The 14,761-nt window shown below is 39.8% G+C and overlaps 1 protein-coding gene across 1 annotated transcript in view; it reads right to left on the reverse strand.

Annotated features, from left to right (window-relative positions):
- Positions 1-1,336: 1,336 nt before the first annotated feature.
- Positions 1,337-14,761, reverse strand: part of LOC139740182 (protein DOP1A-like) — a 57,043-nt gene continuing 43,618 nt past the window's right edge. Inside the window, exons 14-27 of the mRNA XM_071650770.1 lie at positions 14,168-14,359; positions 13,145-13,270; positions 12,356-12,490; positions 11,364-11,524; positions 10,339-10,544; positions 9,387-9,544; positions 8,793-8,902; positions 8,169-8,318; positions 7,622-7,683; positions 6,473-6,678; positions 5,104-5,187; positions 3,861-4,060; positions 2,598-2,703; positions 1,337-2,098 (exon numbers count right to left, since the gene is read on the reverse strand). Of these exons, the coding sequence (XP_071506871.1) occupies positions 1,766-2,098; positions 2,598-2,703; positions 3,861-4,060; positions 5,104-5,187; positions 6,473-6,678; positions 7,622-7,683; positions 8,169-8,318; positions 8,793-8,902; positions 9,387-9,544; positions 10,339-10,544; positions 11,364-11,524; positions 12,356-12,490; positions 13,145-13,270; positions 14,168-14,359 (2,229 nt within the window). The 3' untranslated portion in view covers positions 1,337-1,765. The remainder of the gene's footprint in view (positions 2,099-2,597; positions 2,704-3,860; positions 4,061-5,103; positions 5,188-6,472; positions 6,679-7,621; positions 7,684-8,168; positions 8,319-8,792; positions 8,903-9,386; positions 9,545-10,338; positions 10,545-11,363; positions 11,525-12,355; positions 12,491-13,144; positions 13,271-14,167; positions 14,360-14,761) is intronic.

Raw genomic sequence — 14,761 nt, forward strand, 5'->3', positions numbered from 1 at the left:
GACAAATGACAATCTACACACGTTCAGGTCAACAGGGTAATGTGATCTTCCTGACCATACTCGGTGTCATCCTGGTTATAAGATTTATGCTAGAACTGACAGCCTATCCCATCTCTAACATGGCTTGACAAACACCGAAATATCCACAAGACTGACACTAATGGATCGACAGCTAGGTCTTCACAGAATCACTTGATTAAATCAAGATTTCAAGACACATTTAATGACAAGATTTTTACACTAAAACTTGACCTGTTCTACGGCAGCTTGAGATATTACTGACATTGTACTGTCAAAGATCACAGACTTAGTATACCAGTATTACAACACACAAATGACTGGGGTTCATTATCATTATTCACAAGGTCACCACATTCTAACTACTCTACAATAAACACTTTGCTACTAAACTGTGTATGAAAATAGAAATCAATAGAATTGCAAGCAGATGAATTGTTTGAATGCAAGAGAAATGGAATGACCTTAACAAACTTATTCTCACCTTTCATGAATGTCATTCAAATTAAGGCAGATACATTGCACATAATCATATACCCTTCATTTGTACATATCATGATAATACACCCTTTGTCTTAGTCTGTACGGATGGATGTTGGACAAATCGCCCCTAAGAGGTACTGTAGCAGACTGTCCTTCTTGTCATCTCTTGAGACGTTTCTGCTCCATTAACCATCAATCTGTCTAGCTAAAGATACACTGTATGTCTACGGATCCTGCTACACCCACATCCAGTGCCTCACATACTTTGCTACTTAGAGGGACATACACTGTACAATGTAAGTCACACTCAAAACCAAAATTCATTCATCAAAGTTTACCCAGATTCTTCCCCTGAAGAACGATTCAGGTTCATTTTGCTCAATTTTCCTACAAATCAAGTCTTGAAACACTTAAAGCAGCACTGCACTAATAACAGAGGAAACTTGTAACACACTTACAAAATTTACTGATCACTAGATCCCAGTTCTTGGGTTAGAAAAAGAGAGGCATGAATAACATACACAAAATAAATATGGTATGTGGTAAGCTGTTAAAGCCTATTGATGAAGACACAACACACAGGGGCTGACGTCATCAAAAGACCTCACTTTTGAGCCTTACATTCACAAACATTCCAACTAAATACCCCACTATGGACTAGATCTCATTCCCATCTAACTACAAAGTGCCCAAGCTAATAACTTATCACCAGTTTCACAGTGATGCACTGCTAGAAAGAAGAAAAGGAACACAACAGAGACACATACTTTGGTTTTGAAATGATACCTTGAGATGAATTCTTGACAACTTCTATCAAACTTAGGACCAAAGTCCTTCACCCCTCCTCCAAGGCAACAGCAAGGTGTATTTAAAACTCTCAATTAACTTGGAATATTTTCTGACAATGGCACAGCTAGTCTAGAACACTTTCTACTTCCAAAAGATGCCAAACACCAACAAACTGGAGGTCCTTTTTCTCCATAAGAATCAATGCAGCAAAGAATGCACCCTACCACCAAGATGTCACATCCACTGTCAGTCCTATGGGTCTTGCTCCCGGGGCTTGTTGCAAAGATTTAGATCACATGACCTAGATGATGTCACATGACCTACAAAGGTCAAGCAATTAGGAGAAAGTCTCTCTTCCAATCTCAGGCCCACTCTCAGTCCTGTGAGTCTTGCTCCAGTGGTTTGTTGTGAAGATGAGATCACATGACCTAGATGGGGTCACATGACCTAGATGAGATCACATGACCTAGAGAGGTCAAGCAATCAGGAGGAAGTCTCTCTCTACCAGATGCTCTATCAACTCATCGTCGGCCATCTTGGATTGGACGCTGGATTCGTGGCCATCCCTCATGATGGTGATCCCGTTCGCCATCCCCTCCGGCACTCCGTTGTTCTGCCTGTTGTCGGCTGTGGTCGACGGTGTCAGGACACCGTTGGTGCGAGGCTTGCTTGCAGGTGACGACTGCTGCATAAGACTCAATGTGTTGAAGAATGGCAACAGCTCTTCCACGGCTCGTATGTGGTGCATGGTCAATAGAGGGCGCCCTGTGCTGACTCTCTTCAGTGCTGTCTGATTTAGACTTGTATCCTACGATGGAATGACAAAAGACAAAAATTAAACTGTAATCACATACCCCATTATCTGTTTACCTATGACAGAAACTTACCTCTCCCCTTGCACTCTGTCAGGATCAATTATGTTCTAATGTAACATTTGGCTGTATCTATATTCATAATCACACATTATGCTACTTATTTGAAACCTATTCAGTGTACATTCAGTACGAAAGCATATGGTGCATATTAAAATGAAAAGTACTGTAAGCCCTACAAATGTCTACATTCCTGTTACAGATTATCTTTTACTCAGAAAAGATGAACAAGGAAACAAAAGAAGCTGTAAAATCAAACAAAAACTTTGATAAGCATTTCTATCAGTAGTAGTCAGAGTTTCCAAAACTTGATATCTACAATTCTTATGCTGCTAGTAAGGTGGTCCTAAAACATGATGAACATAGTTAGTGTAAGGAAAAGAGACAAACACAGAGCATTAACCTACTGGATGATACCCTCCTGGGGAAGTTTACCTGTTTTTTCCTAGCCTTCAGAAGCTTGCCGACCCTGGCAATGTGGGGCACGAATCTCGTCTGGGTGTCAGTCTGACCGCTCTCACCAACAAATGCCCACTTGTACCTGGATGATGAAAAGAGTCAAGCACAAAAATGGGTCAAACTCTGAGGAGCACAGCAAGCAATCATTCATACTGTCATCACATTCATCCTCGCCACTAATATCAAACAAATATTGATTTTTTAGTGGTGTAACATAACACGTAATATCATGAAATGGACTGACATCAATAGCGTAGTTCATATTCGTTTTTAAGAATAATAGGGATGTGGAAATGGATTGTATTATATACCATTGTAAAGCTAAGAGTCTGTAGAATTCACATATAAGCATAACTAAAATTTCATTTTCTGCTACTTTTGACTCATTTCGACGGAGCGCATGACATATATGATATCAAAACAATCAAGGCAACATATGTCATATAATATGGTCTACATAATCAAATATCATTTCATTCTAGTTCCATTGGCAGCAAGTCAAATCTTTGAAATGCATTAACTGACGTAAATAAGACTGCTCACAATAAAATAATTCTTATCCTTGCTGCATTAGTCATGTGACTAAATCATGACCAATCACTGATCAGTATTCATGTGGACCATTCAATATTATATAGATGATGACTGGCGGGGGAGGGAACATACCGAATGTTCCACCCGAAGGGTTTGAAATGCTATTGAGGGACTTATAGCCTCCCGAAATAGCATTTCAAACCCTTCGGGTGGAACGTTTGGTACATGTTCCCGACAACAAAAGTCATCATCTGTTATATTATATGACAGGCTGGGTTAGTCAAATACATTGTACGTCAACGTCACCCACCAAAGATCGGAGAGATTCAGCGTACGATCTTTGCAACCACGGCCACCAGGGCAGCATCATAGCATGCAGCACAACGCACTCAATCGCTCGCTCGCGCAGAGCCAAATTCACTGTGCGCGCGCGGTCCTAGGCCTTCTGCCTGTGTTACGTGGAAATGTTATCCCATGGGAGAACATCGCCCATGGGCGAACATAACGAATGTACCTCCATCATGTGACTCTGTTTAGCCAATCACTAACCGGTATTTGACAAACCCATTTAATATAATGAAATGTATCTTCAACCAGTGAATTCATCACCAGTTCTCCGTTGACATTATTATTTTGATCATCTCATTTGTAGGCCACCATCATTAATGTCATCTATGCAAACGAGTTCCCCCAGACTCTACTCACACTTGGAACTGAGGCAGAGACTCTGAAGGCAGACACAAAGCCAGGTCCAGCAGCTTACAGGCCGACAGGTAGAGGCTGAGGAAGGCTTTGATGGGGTTACCACCATTGCTACCAATGTTGAAGAAACTGACGATGGCGGATTTCTTGGAGCTGTCCGTTGTCTTTGAGAGCTGCTCCTCCATGTGTAGGAACACTTGAACCTTGAGACATTAAACACCAAAACACCATCTTTAAGTTCAAGTTCAAGTTTATTTAACCAATTCATTGAACATTTGACATTTTACAAAAGGATACAGCATTAAGAATAATGAATGGTTTGGGACCCCAAAAGAAGCAGAGCTTGTAAAAAAAAGAGGTCCCAGATAAACATATAAAACAAAACATACTAAAGTTTTAAACATATTAACAAGAAGTATAGTAGTAACATATTTACATAGGACAGATGCAACACAAGCACACACACACACACACACACACACACACACACACACACACACACATACACACACACACACACACACACACATTCAATCACACAAACACGTGTCACAAAAACGCTCATGCACATACATGTAGTTCACATGAAATTGCAGAAAGATACTTTATATTTTACCTTTACTGTCTTGATTCATTTTTGGACAATCCAAACTTGTATAGTTCTTGGGTCATAGTAGAGGGCTTTAGTTCAATCTAAATGTATCAGTTTTTACTCTTTGCTCTTACCTAAAATTCAGTGAACAGAAAATGAGTATTCTATTCTTCTGCGATGAATGTCACAACTTATAATATTCTTTCTTACTGAATAATAATGATTCAACACATATAGACACAAACAAAATTGGCAAAGAAGACCACGCAAAATAAAAACTGGGGTTTCTATAGGCAGTTGAATTGAATTGAATTGAATTGAATTGAAATGGTGTTTTATTCATCAATATCTATCGCAGCCCGGAGGCTGAATTACAGACATTGTGAACAAATGGCCATGAATACATTAAAAATACTCACAAATTCAGTGTAGCAAAAATAAACAAAAACATAAAACAACAAAGGGTCAATCTTATTCGTCTTAACCATTGCAGTTAAAGAGAAAGCAATAACAAGAAAAGTATGCGTCAGCTCTACAGAATGTATTGATATCAATATTCCTTAGTTGAAAAATGAGAAACAAACTGCATGGTAGTTGCAGTGAAATGTTGCCAAATCTGGGTTCCACGAGATAGGTAGGGAAGTAAAAACTCACCATCTCAGTGATCATAGTAGGCCAGAGTCCTGTCAGGTGATGAGGAGAAACTCTCAGCAGCAGGACACGGAAGAAGGTGAACACCTTTCACATTCAAAAGATAAACAAACCTCATTAATTACAATCACTATCCTAGAAACTCAAATAAGAAGAAGATTGCTCATTTCGTTTTCCCATTGCTTTTCCAGAAGGCTGGTAAATTATTGTGAGGACAAAAGCAATGACTAGGCAGGAAAACATAAGCTTTAATCTTGTATTGAATATTTTAAAAACAAATAATAAGATAAAGAGCTTTGTTTCTGATACGGAAAAAGCCACACTAACCAATTCTCTTGTGAATAAGATAAAATTGTTCCTGCTTAAAAAATAAAAAATAAAAAATCAGTCAAAACAGCTCTCATATTCTTTTAAATACTGTAAACGTGGAAATTTTTGCGGTACATTAATTTTCGCGGATTTCGCGCTACGTTCGGCTAGCGCGAATTCAAAAACGCGCGAATATATCTTCACAATTTTCTATGCACATTTTGAATTGTGTGCGCTTCATCGATGATACTGCTACGTAGTACAATGTACAGGCATGTTTACGCTACTAGTACTGTGCGAAGAGACGATAGATTGCTGTGTACTGTAGCATGCATGTGTGCACCGCACGCACCGATGCTACATTCCCCCGTGACTACGGTACTACAGTCACAGCTGTACTACGTATTTGAGTGCTTGTACTCGCAGTCGAGCCGCTCGCTACGTCGCTTGTCGTACGCTGGCATAGCAAGCTATGTAGCAGAGGCTTTGGATGAAAGCAGTGAATGTGTACTACAGTAAAGTAACCTGCTGCGGAGCGCGAATTTAAGAACCCGCGAATACGTTTTCGAGCCGCTCAGCGCGAAAAATTAATCGCGCGAAAATATTGACGTTTACAGTAATACAAGGGCATGGTGGTAGAAATATGAGAAGACAGAAGCATTCTGTCTCAAAGATTGTGCAATGTGAGGAGACAGTCCACTCATATCTGATTTAAGTTTTTTAATCTGCTTAATCACTCTGGGTACGGTGATTCATGCGGATCATCCATTTCTGAATTTGATTTTGAGCTTAGGCCTATAAAACAGAAGTCTCTGAGCATCCATTAATCAATGAAAGTGGCACCAAACCAAAAATAAAGATTTAAAAAAAAATCCATGTGAAAGGCACAACAGATACAAGGTTCCCCATCATATGTTATCATGTAAGGAAAATGAATTGCTGTATAAAGTGCACTGGTGGATTCAGAGGAAGGGTAGGGATAAGGGAAGGTCCTAGGGCAGGGAGGATACAAGAGGAGGGGGAAGATTGGCTGAAGGGAAGCCAGTTCAGGGTAGAGTCTGACCTGTTCATGAACCACGGGACTCTGGCTGAGCCTGAGACTCTCAGCCAGTCTCTCCTGGATGTCTGGCAGGGAGCGGACATACTGGTCTCTCTCGCTGCAGAATACCACGAAGCTGAGTCTCTTGAGGAGCTGAGCTCTCTGCTCCATCTCTTGCTCCTTACTGGCAAAGATGCTGAGAGAGGTGTTCTGAAGGGTGGCTACTCTCGCTGGGAGAAAAGAGGGAACACAAACTCATCAACATCTTCAAAACTTTTTTTTTAACTGTGCCGATAATAAGATCAATTACTGTACACAACATACGTTCTGCACGGTTTCTGTATTTGAGAATTTTGCGAGTCTGGTCCTATTCCCGAACTTAACACATGAAAATATCAATCCCCATCCTTTACATTTCTCTGTTCAAAACTCTACTCCATGATCACAAATTTGAATACCTGCGAAACTGTCGAGATGTTGCGATTTGCAAAACATTAAACTTGCTAAATATATGGCGTATACAGTATGTCTCTTGAAATAGACGTATACTCTTGAGTCGATATGAGACCAAGAGTGATTACATCAAGAATATTAAGCTATTGATGGCTTATCAATGACAAGCAACTATTCAGAAAACATCATCAATCAATCTTCACCATCAATGTGATAATCTTCAAGGGCTTCACCTCCATCACCTTCATTATCTTCTTTGAATATTATCATCATCATTATCTTCATCATCATCACTTTTTATCACAACTATCATTACTCTAATCATCTAAAAGCAAGATGACACCATCTTGGTGAGATAACGTTACATATTCTGTATCATCATTTCCTTTCAAGCTTTAATTTCCATATTTGGTCATCACATGACCAGTCAAAGTCTTTGATCTTAAAACTATACTCTGACAAGCCTTCAGTACGACAGGCCAAAGCAATCCCACCATTCCTAAAAACTCATTATACAGATGACATGATGTAGATATGTGACACATACAAAGAAGAAGAACCGTGTCCACATGTCATCAGGCTTAACTCTTTGTCTACTTTGAATGCTGATTGGCACAGAAACCCCCCTTGTGTTGTAAATGCCGTCTCGGATGGTTGGCACGGAAAGGGTGAATAGGGCATTCTGTGATGAGAGAAATCTGTTACGGATGAGAGACTTACTCATTAAATCCTTGAAGGTTGTTCTGTCGTGAGTCATCAAGTTATCAATGATGCATCTCCATCTGGAGTGGGGATAGAGAAATGGAAGAAACCATCAACCATGAGAAACATGTATGTAGACACACAGACACACACACTACAGTAAGAAGGTCAACAGCACTTGCAAGCTCTCATGCACCTGAGTATCAGTGATGATAGATCCGTGCATTATAAACCCTAAATATACATCGTCATCGTCGTCATTGTTGTTGTTGCCATTATTACTATCATTATCATTATATTGAACACTAATTTACATACACACATAAATATGCAAATTGGATGCAAATTGATGGCTGACTCTAGGACTACAAGGACAGCACAGTAAGGAACATTTGAAGATTTGAGACAATTTTCTGGTCTTAAAATGATAGGTATTCTCCTCTGCACCTTCAATTGCAGAAGAAGTCTCAAAAATCACAAATACTAGAAATACAGGTTAGTTCTTAAGTGCTTAGGAGCTGGAATTCTATGAGGAGAAGGTCTAATTTATTCCCCAGTGACTCACCCTCCGATACAGGTGGCATCCATCTGGAAGAAAGTGGAGTCTACCAGGAGTTCAAAGGCATCCCTCTTCCAGGCCTTACGGGTGTACTGGTAGTCACTCAGACTTGAGACAAGGGAGGTGCAGGCACGGAAACTTGGCATGTTCAGGGCACTAGAGGGCAGCATAAAGCAAAGATGATTACTACAGATTTGGTACAAGCAATACAATGTACTTCACATAGATGAATGGCAAGTTAGAATAAACCTTTCCGTAAAAGTTTTTTTGATATACTTTCTTTAAATGTTCCTGATAGTGACAGTAGGGTGACCTATGTTTCTAAAATGATTTGTACTGCATGTTTTTCATGCATTTAAAGAGCATCATACAACTCTGTAAGAAGAGTTTGACAATCTCTGAAATTGAGGCACCACAATGTGTAACAGTGCCTTGAATTATTGATTATACATATAAAAAATGTAGGAAGTCTCCTAAATAGTGCTTTTGGTAAACTCTTCATGCAGAACATCGATGGCATTTGTCTCTTCTTCCCTCAATTCACTGCAGGAACATGGGTAAAAAAGAGGTTCTCTTCACGGCACTCAGAGAGTTAATTGGACTACATCCCTAGATGATATAACTACTCACCTATGGTTCTTGAGGTAGGGAGTAACGTTGTGCATGATGGAAGTGAGTAGGGGAACCACCTTATCCTTTTCATCACTGCCGTACATCATGTCCAGTAAGGGGGCTAGCAACTGAAGAGACAACATTCATATGCATATGATTAGTATCTAACAAGCCTAGCTCACACGTGGCATAATATATAGGACTAATATATTTTAATAGAGCACAGTTTCATGACAAAATCTTCTTTCAAATTAGCTATCATTAAGGGGACAAAGATACATAATATTATTTTTAAAAAGTAACATAACAAAAGCCAAATGGTCTTCACAACAAATCCATTTTTCTCTGCTTGAGGTAGAGTATAAATAATGCTGTAGAGTGATAACAAAAAAATCCTTACATCACTTATTTTTGTAGTGTCCGATTCCAAATAGAATTTCTGAAGTTCCCTGTGAAGTGGCTAGTCTGCACAAGAAGTCCTGTTCTAAAATCTGCACTTATACACTGTACATGATTTAATTTGACAAAGAGATGAAATCAGCTGAATAAAATCCAGTTGTTCTAAATTTTTCAAGCAATGACAGTTTCTGACCAAAAACTATGTTGGTTTACCTCAGCGAGTAGAGAAAGAGCCTGCACACTGTACTGTGAGTAGGACTGCTGTGGGGGCGGGGTGCTGGTGGCCGCTGACTTGGTAGAGGTCACTGCACTGCTGCTCTCCTTCTCAGCGCCCTCTGTTGCTGACTCTAGGCCAGCTGCTGAGTCTGAGGCTAAATCAAAAGGCATACAATTATACTTGTGTCAAAACTAATTTAACATTTTCCCATTGATTGCAGTAGGCCTAATCAACACACAAGATACTCAATTCACTTCAGGAAATTTACAATAGCCGCGGCCTCACTGGCCAAAGATCGCGAAGTTAAGGATTGTGAAGTCGCCACGATCTTTGGTCATCCGTTATCACTGGCAGCCAAACTTCTCAATCTTTAAGTTCTCAAAGTTTTGGTCACTGGTACACACACGCAAGAAAGAACAAAGAGCTAGTGATTGTGACGTAAGAGTATATCACCATGACTGTAAGCTTCAAAGGCACTGCCCAAATCAGATGGCAGCCTGGTAATGGGACAAACTTCACAAAGTCTCAGTTGATAGCGCTCACATTGCCCACAGATTGAGAAGATGGCCTGGGGGACTGGGAAATATCCGGAAGTTTGAATGGGAAGTTTCGCTGAAAGTTTCACACAAAGTTTGCAGTCACACAAGCAAAACTCTGAGGTCTTTAAGATCACGATCTTAAACTTTGTGATCTTTTGCCAGTGTGACCGTGGCTACATATTTGAATATTTAAATTCAACCTCCCTTTTCACATTACAGACCTTTGAGAATATAAAACGTATACCTACATGTATGTTGCCTTGCAAAGAGCAATACTGACAAAGCCAGGTTTTAACCTCTTACCCCAGATCCAAGCATTAATCCCTTGTGTGCTTTGAAGGCCAAAAACCCCACATCATTGTACACACTGTTCAAAGCCTCTGGCACAGAAAGGGTTAACAAGACTCACCATCAGCTTCTGACTCTGACACCATCTGTTCGTGGGCAGCGTTGATCTTGACGGAGACGTTACGACGTAGCCAGGTGGTCTGTTCCAGGGAGGATCCAGCGATGGTGTTACAAGCTTCCAGGAGACGCTGACTGATCTCTTGGAGATCACGTTGGTCCTTACGCTCCTCAAAGGGAAGCAGCTTGTGGACAATCTCATTCAGGATTCTAGGGGTTAACAAACAAATTAAGGTATGCACAAGGGTGTTCAAACAGACTTTATAATAGCTTTCAGCCACAGAGTGACATGTCTTCATATTCAAACCACAAGGGAGCATGATTTTCAGTAATGACTAGTATTTTATATTGTGCTGTTGACCCCATACACTTCTGGGCCTACCATATGTGTGGAGACATGATTTTCTCACTGTTAATCAGTGTAGGCAATTATAAACACTGAAATATGTTTGCACACAATGCTATATATCAAGTTAAGAAGTCATGAAGATATTCAAGATTGTAAAGACTGGAAATATACATTGGGACAGTTTACCAGACACATGCATCACAGGTGTTTACACAAACATTTGATTTGGTCAAGGGTGAGACATTTGACAGCAGAACCTCTTACACTGTATAGTTTACACCACAGATGGCTACAATCTATATACCTGTAATTACACTCTAAAACCAGACATTTTCGCCTGCATTTTAATTTTACGAATTTCGCGAGAGCCAGGATTCACGAAATAAAAATGCATGCAAAAGTTCTTGCCTACATTCTATGAATTGAATGCTAGTGGCAATTTGCAAAACTTTTATGCCACAAAAAAGGGAACTGACTCAAATTTGTGAAAATTTCATGCCGAGAAAATTTCTTGCTTTACAGTATCTTAGAGAGTAGCTACCAGTGGTGTAAACTTAACATTGGTAAGAGTCACCAGTCTATCGACGGAGAAAAAAAATGTGCCCTTTTGACATGATAACCTATACAATCAAAAGGAGGCAACATGTATGACAGATGTCAAGTTGACTTGACAAGCTCACCCAAGGAGGAGGAACTGTCCTGGTGCGGACAGATTTAGCTGAAGTCCATCCTTGAGGAGTCCTAGGATGGACGGCCAGGAGTCCCTGAGAGGACCAACAGCCATCTTCTGGACATGAGCATACAGGAACTGCAACATGCTGACCTCTAACCCCGGCTGGTTCTACAGAAAGATGGTATGACACAAGTTTGTGCAACTTTACCATAACACTGTAGAAAGCACTGATTAAGAAGCAAGGGTCCCATTTCCTAAAAGACATTATCATACCAATTCTTGCTAGAATAGCAACTTCTTACAGCAACAGCCAATCAGGAAGCTAAATTCTTGTCATTATCATGACACTTGCCGTTGCAGCATAGAATTGCTATCAAAGCTACTTTCTATGAAACCAGGACCAGAACATGTTGAATTCAAGGCATTTCACTTTCTGATCATCTCATACTTTTATGATTTATAGTTACAATCTGGCTTACAAGTAGAAAGCTTATAAATGCATGATTCTCTCTTTGTTACTACTGGCTTCATCTTGCCTTTACTCATATATAAAATTTCTCTTGACATATTTCTTACAACTTCATGTTTGAACCAAGATTTCACAGATCCAAGTAGTGACACTGCTCTTCCTGATGTAATTACAAATGCAGTATGTTTAACATAAGCAAAAGCATTTGCAATGGATATGGCACAAATATTGCATTATGTGGGTCTGCACACACATAAATGGGGACTTGAATGATTATACAATAAAACCTGCCTTAGCAGACATCAGTCTTTAAAGGCCACTTTTTTTCATCTCCCTTAGGTGGCCACTATGGACAGGTTTGCCTGTATTTCCATGCAAACATATAATTTGTCCTGACACACAATTCAACTTTACTAGACTACTTTCTTTCCATTGTTATTAAATATTCTTCCCTAGATGACAACTTTACCAAACATCCACATAATGGCCTCTCAGTCCAGCAAACTATGAAAGTCCAGAACAGTACCAACCTTATCCCTGATGGTGAATGGTGGAGTCTTTAGGACCAGTTTGATGGTCTGGACCAGAGTGTCTGTAGGCAGAGCCTTAATGGCACTCACTAACTGGACCAGGACCAGCTGTTCATCTGATGGTTGGGCCAGAACCTGGATGAAGACATGGTCACTATATTCAATGGATATCCTTTCCAACATATGAACTGCTCACTTTTGTCAAGGGACATTAATGATCTACCAGTGATTACCAAACCATCATCTTTTGGTTACTGTTTTAAGTTTGAAATGAAACAGGGATGCAACTATTTAATGTCTTCCTTTTTCTCCCTCTCTAGAAAATGACTCACTACGGATTGTTTACACTCCTATTTATCTGTGACAGATGTTGATATTGATTCATCAACAACCTGAATTTGCAAAACTTGTTCTCTTCACGGTAGTGTTATCATACAGTGAAACTCCATCACCAGGACTACACAATGTACTTTCCCAAACTGTGTAAACAAATAAGAAATAATCATCACAAACAGATCATACAAACGATTCAACACATTATCATTACATCAAAACACACCAAAATCAATTTACAATTAGTATCTTCTGTCTCAACTAATAAAACTTTCAGGAAGTATAACAAATATATTTTTAGGCACATTTTAGAGAATTTTGATGTTATCTTGAAAAATATCAAAATACATGTAATTTTACTGGGAACACTTTCAAACATACAAGCTGCAAAGGCAGAGTCCTGGGACATTACACAAGGGAAAGGTATATTTCAGCAAGCTACTACCACTGACTGACCTTGCCCTTGGCTGGTTTGTGTCTCTTGCGGCTGTCACTCCAAACCACACCCACTGCAGCCAAGAGGTTGGTGGAGTGAAGGAGAGCGATTGGACTCAACAGCTCCAGGATCTGTTGCCTAACAGCCTGTCCAGAACAAGAAGCACATTTTTATCATGGCTATCACTCAAACACTGAATGACTGATGATTTACATCGTGAAGGACATGTTGTCAATCAGTTAATTGCAATAAAACCAACTTCATGCAAGAATCGTTAGTCCAAACAGATATGCATTAGCCACTCTAAATAAGGGATAAGAACCATCACTGGCTAATAATGGGTGAAAGCTCTGTTATCTAATGGATATAATGTCTGTTTAGCAAATCAGGAGGTTGTGGATTTGAATCCAATTCAAGGATGTATGCCTGTGATTTTTATCATGGCTACTACTCTAATGCTGAATAACTAGTGTTTATCTATACCAAGGAGGGGCAATTTGTCAATCAGTTGCAAGAACCAATATTCTAGTTCACTGACATCCATGGGTAGGTTTGACTATTTCACAGTGTACAATTTCTTGTTAAGACAACTAAATCAGAATATACCAAGAAGGAATTCTAATTGTAAACAATGAAATAATACTGCAAATGTGCACTGTACACAGTTATGTTTTAGGACAATTGAGATCGATTGTTGTTCAATACAGAGTTACCTACTGAGTTACAATCAATACCAATTTTTTTTTTTTTTGTCAGTCGCTGATCTTTATGATTATGCGCAATAGCAAGCTTAAATTACTCCAATTATCTTATTGTACAGAAGCAAGAAAAAATGGCTGTTAATCGAGAGATGACATTTGAATTTATGTGTGTAAAGCCTAATTTCCAAATAACAAGACTGGACAGTGCAGGATTAGAGCGAAGAGAAGGATAGATAGATGGTGAAAAAGAAAGACAAAGAAAAAGAGGAAGCAAAAGGATAAAGAACAAGAGATGAGGAGAAAGAAAAAAGGGAGGAGAATAGTCAAGGGGTGTCAGCTAACCTTGGGTGTGCCCATGCTGAAGGTGGGCGTGTCCGTGGTCTTCTCCTGCTCTTCTCGCACCTGTTCACACTTATGGACCACACTCCAGAGCCTGGCGATGCTGGAGATGATCCTCGGCAGCATGCCAAGGAGTCCCTTCCTAGCCTCAGCCTTGGGGCTGCTGGAGGGTCCACTGGTAGGCGTGGCTGAACCCTGGAGCAGCATGGAAGACACAGTCTAAAACACTCAGTATGTGTAATATAAAAGCAACCATTCTACATCCCCATACAGATTTAATGGTCTCAAACAGTCAATACGTACTCAGCAAAGAAGCAACAGTTCTACATCCCACTGCAAATCTCAAATTTACATTAACATATTGATTAAAGATGAGGTATGTCAATATTCTACCTGGGGAATGGTATGATTAACCCGTTGGGAACGGTTTGATTTTGCTACAACACGCATTTCCCATAGATGCTTGCCCGAGTATACTCGGGACTCGTCCTCATCGGGTTAAAGAAAGATTTGTGATATAATTCATGACATCTACATCAATGACCATAAAGAGGCCATTATCTGTTTTATAGTTACAGGACTTTGAGGGTGTTTCCA

The sequence above is a fragment of the Diadema antillarum genome, unplaced genomic scaffold (assembly GCF_040938485.1).
Source record: "Diadema antillarum isolate AM-2024a unplaced genomic scaffold, OU_Dant_1.0 seq00000839_RagTag, whole genome shotgun sequence".
Classification (NCBI taxonomy): Eukaryota; Metazoa; Echinodermata; class Echinoidea; order Diadematoida; family Diadematidae; genus Diadema; species Diadema antillarum.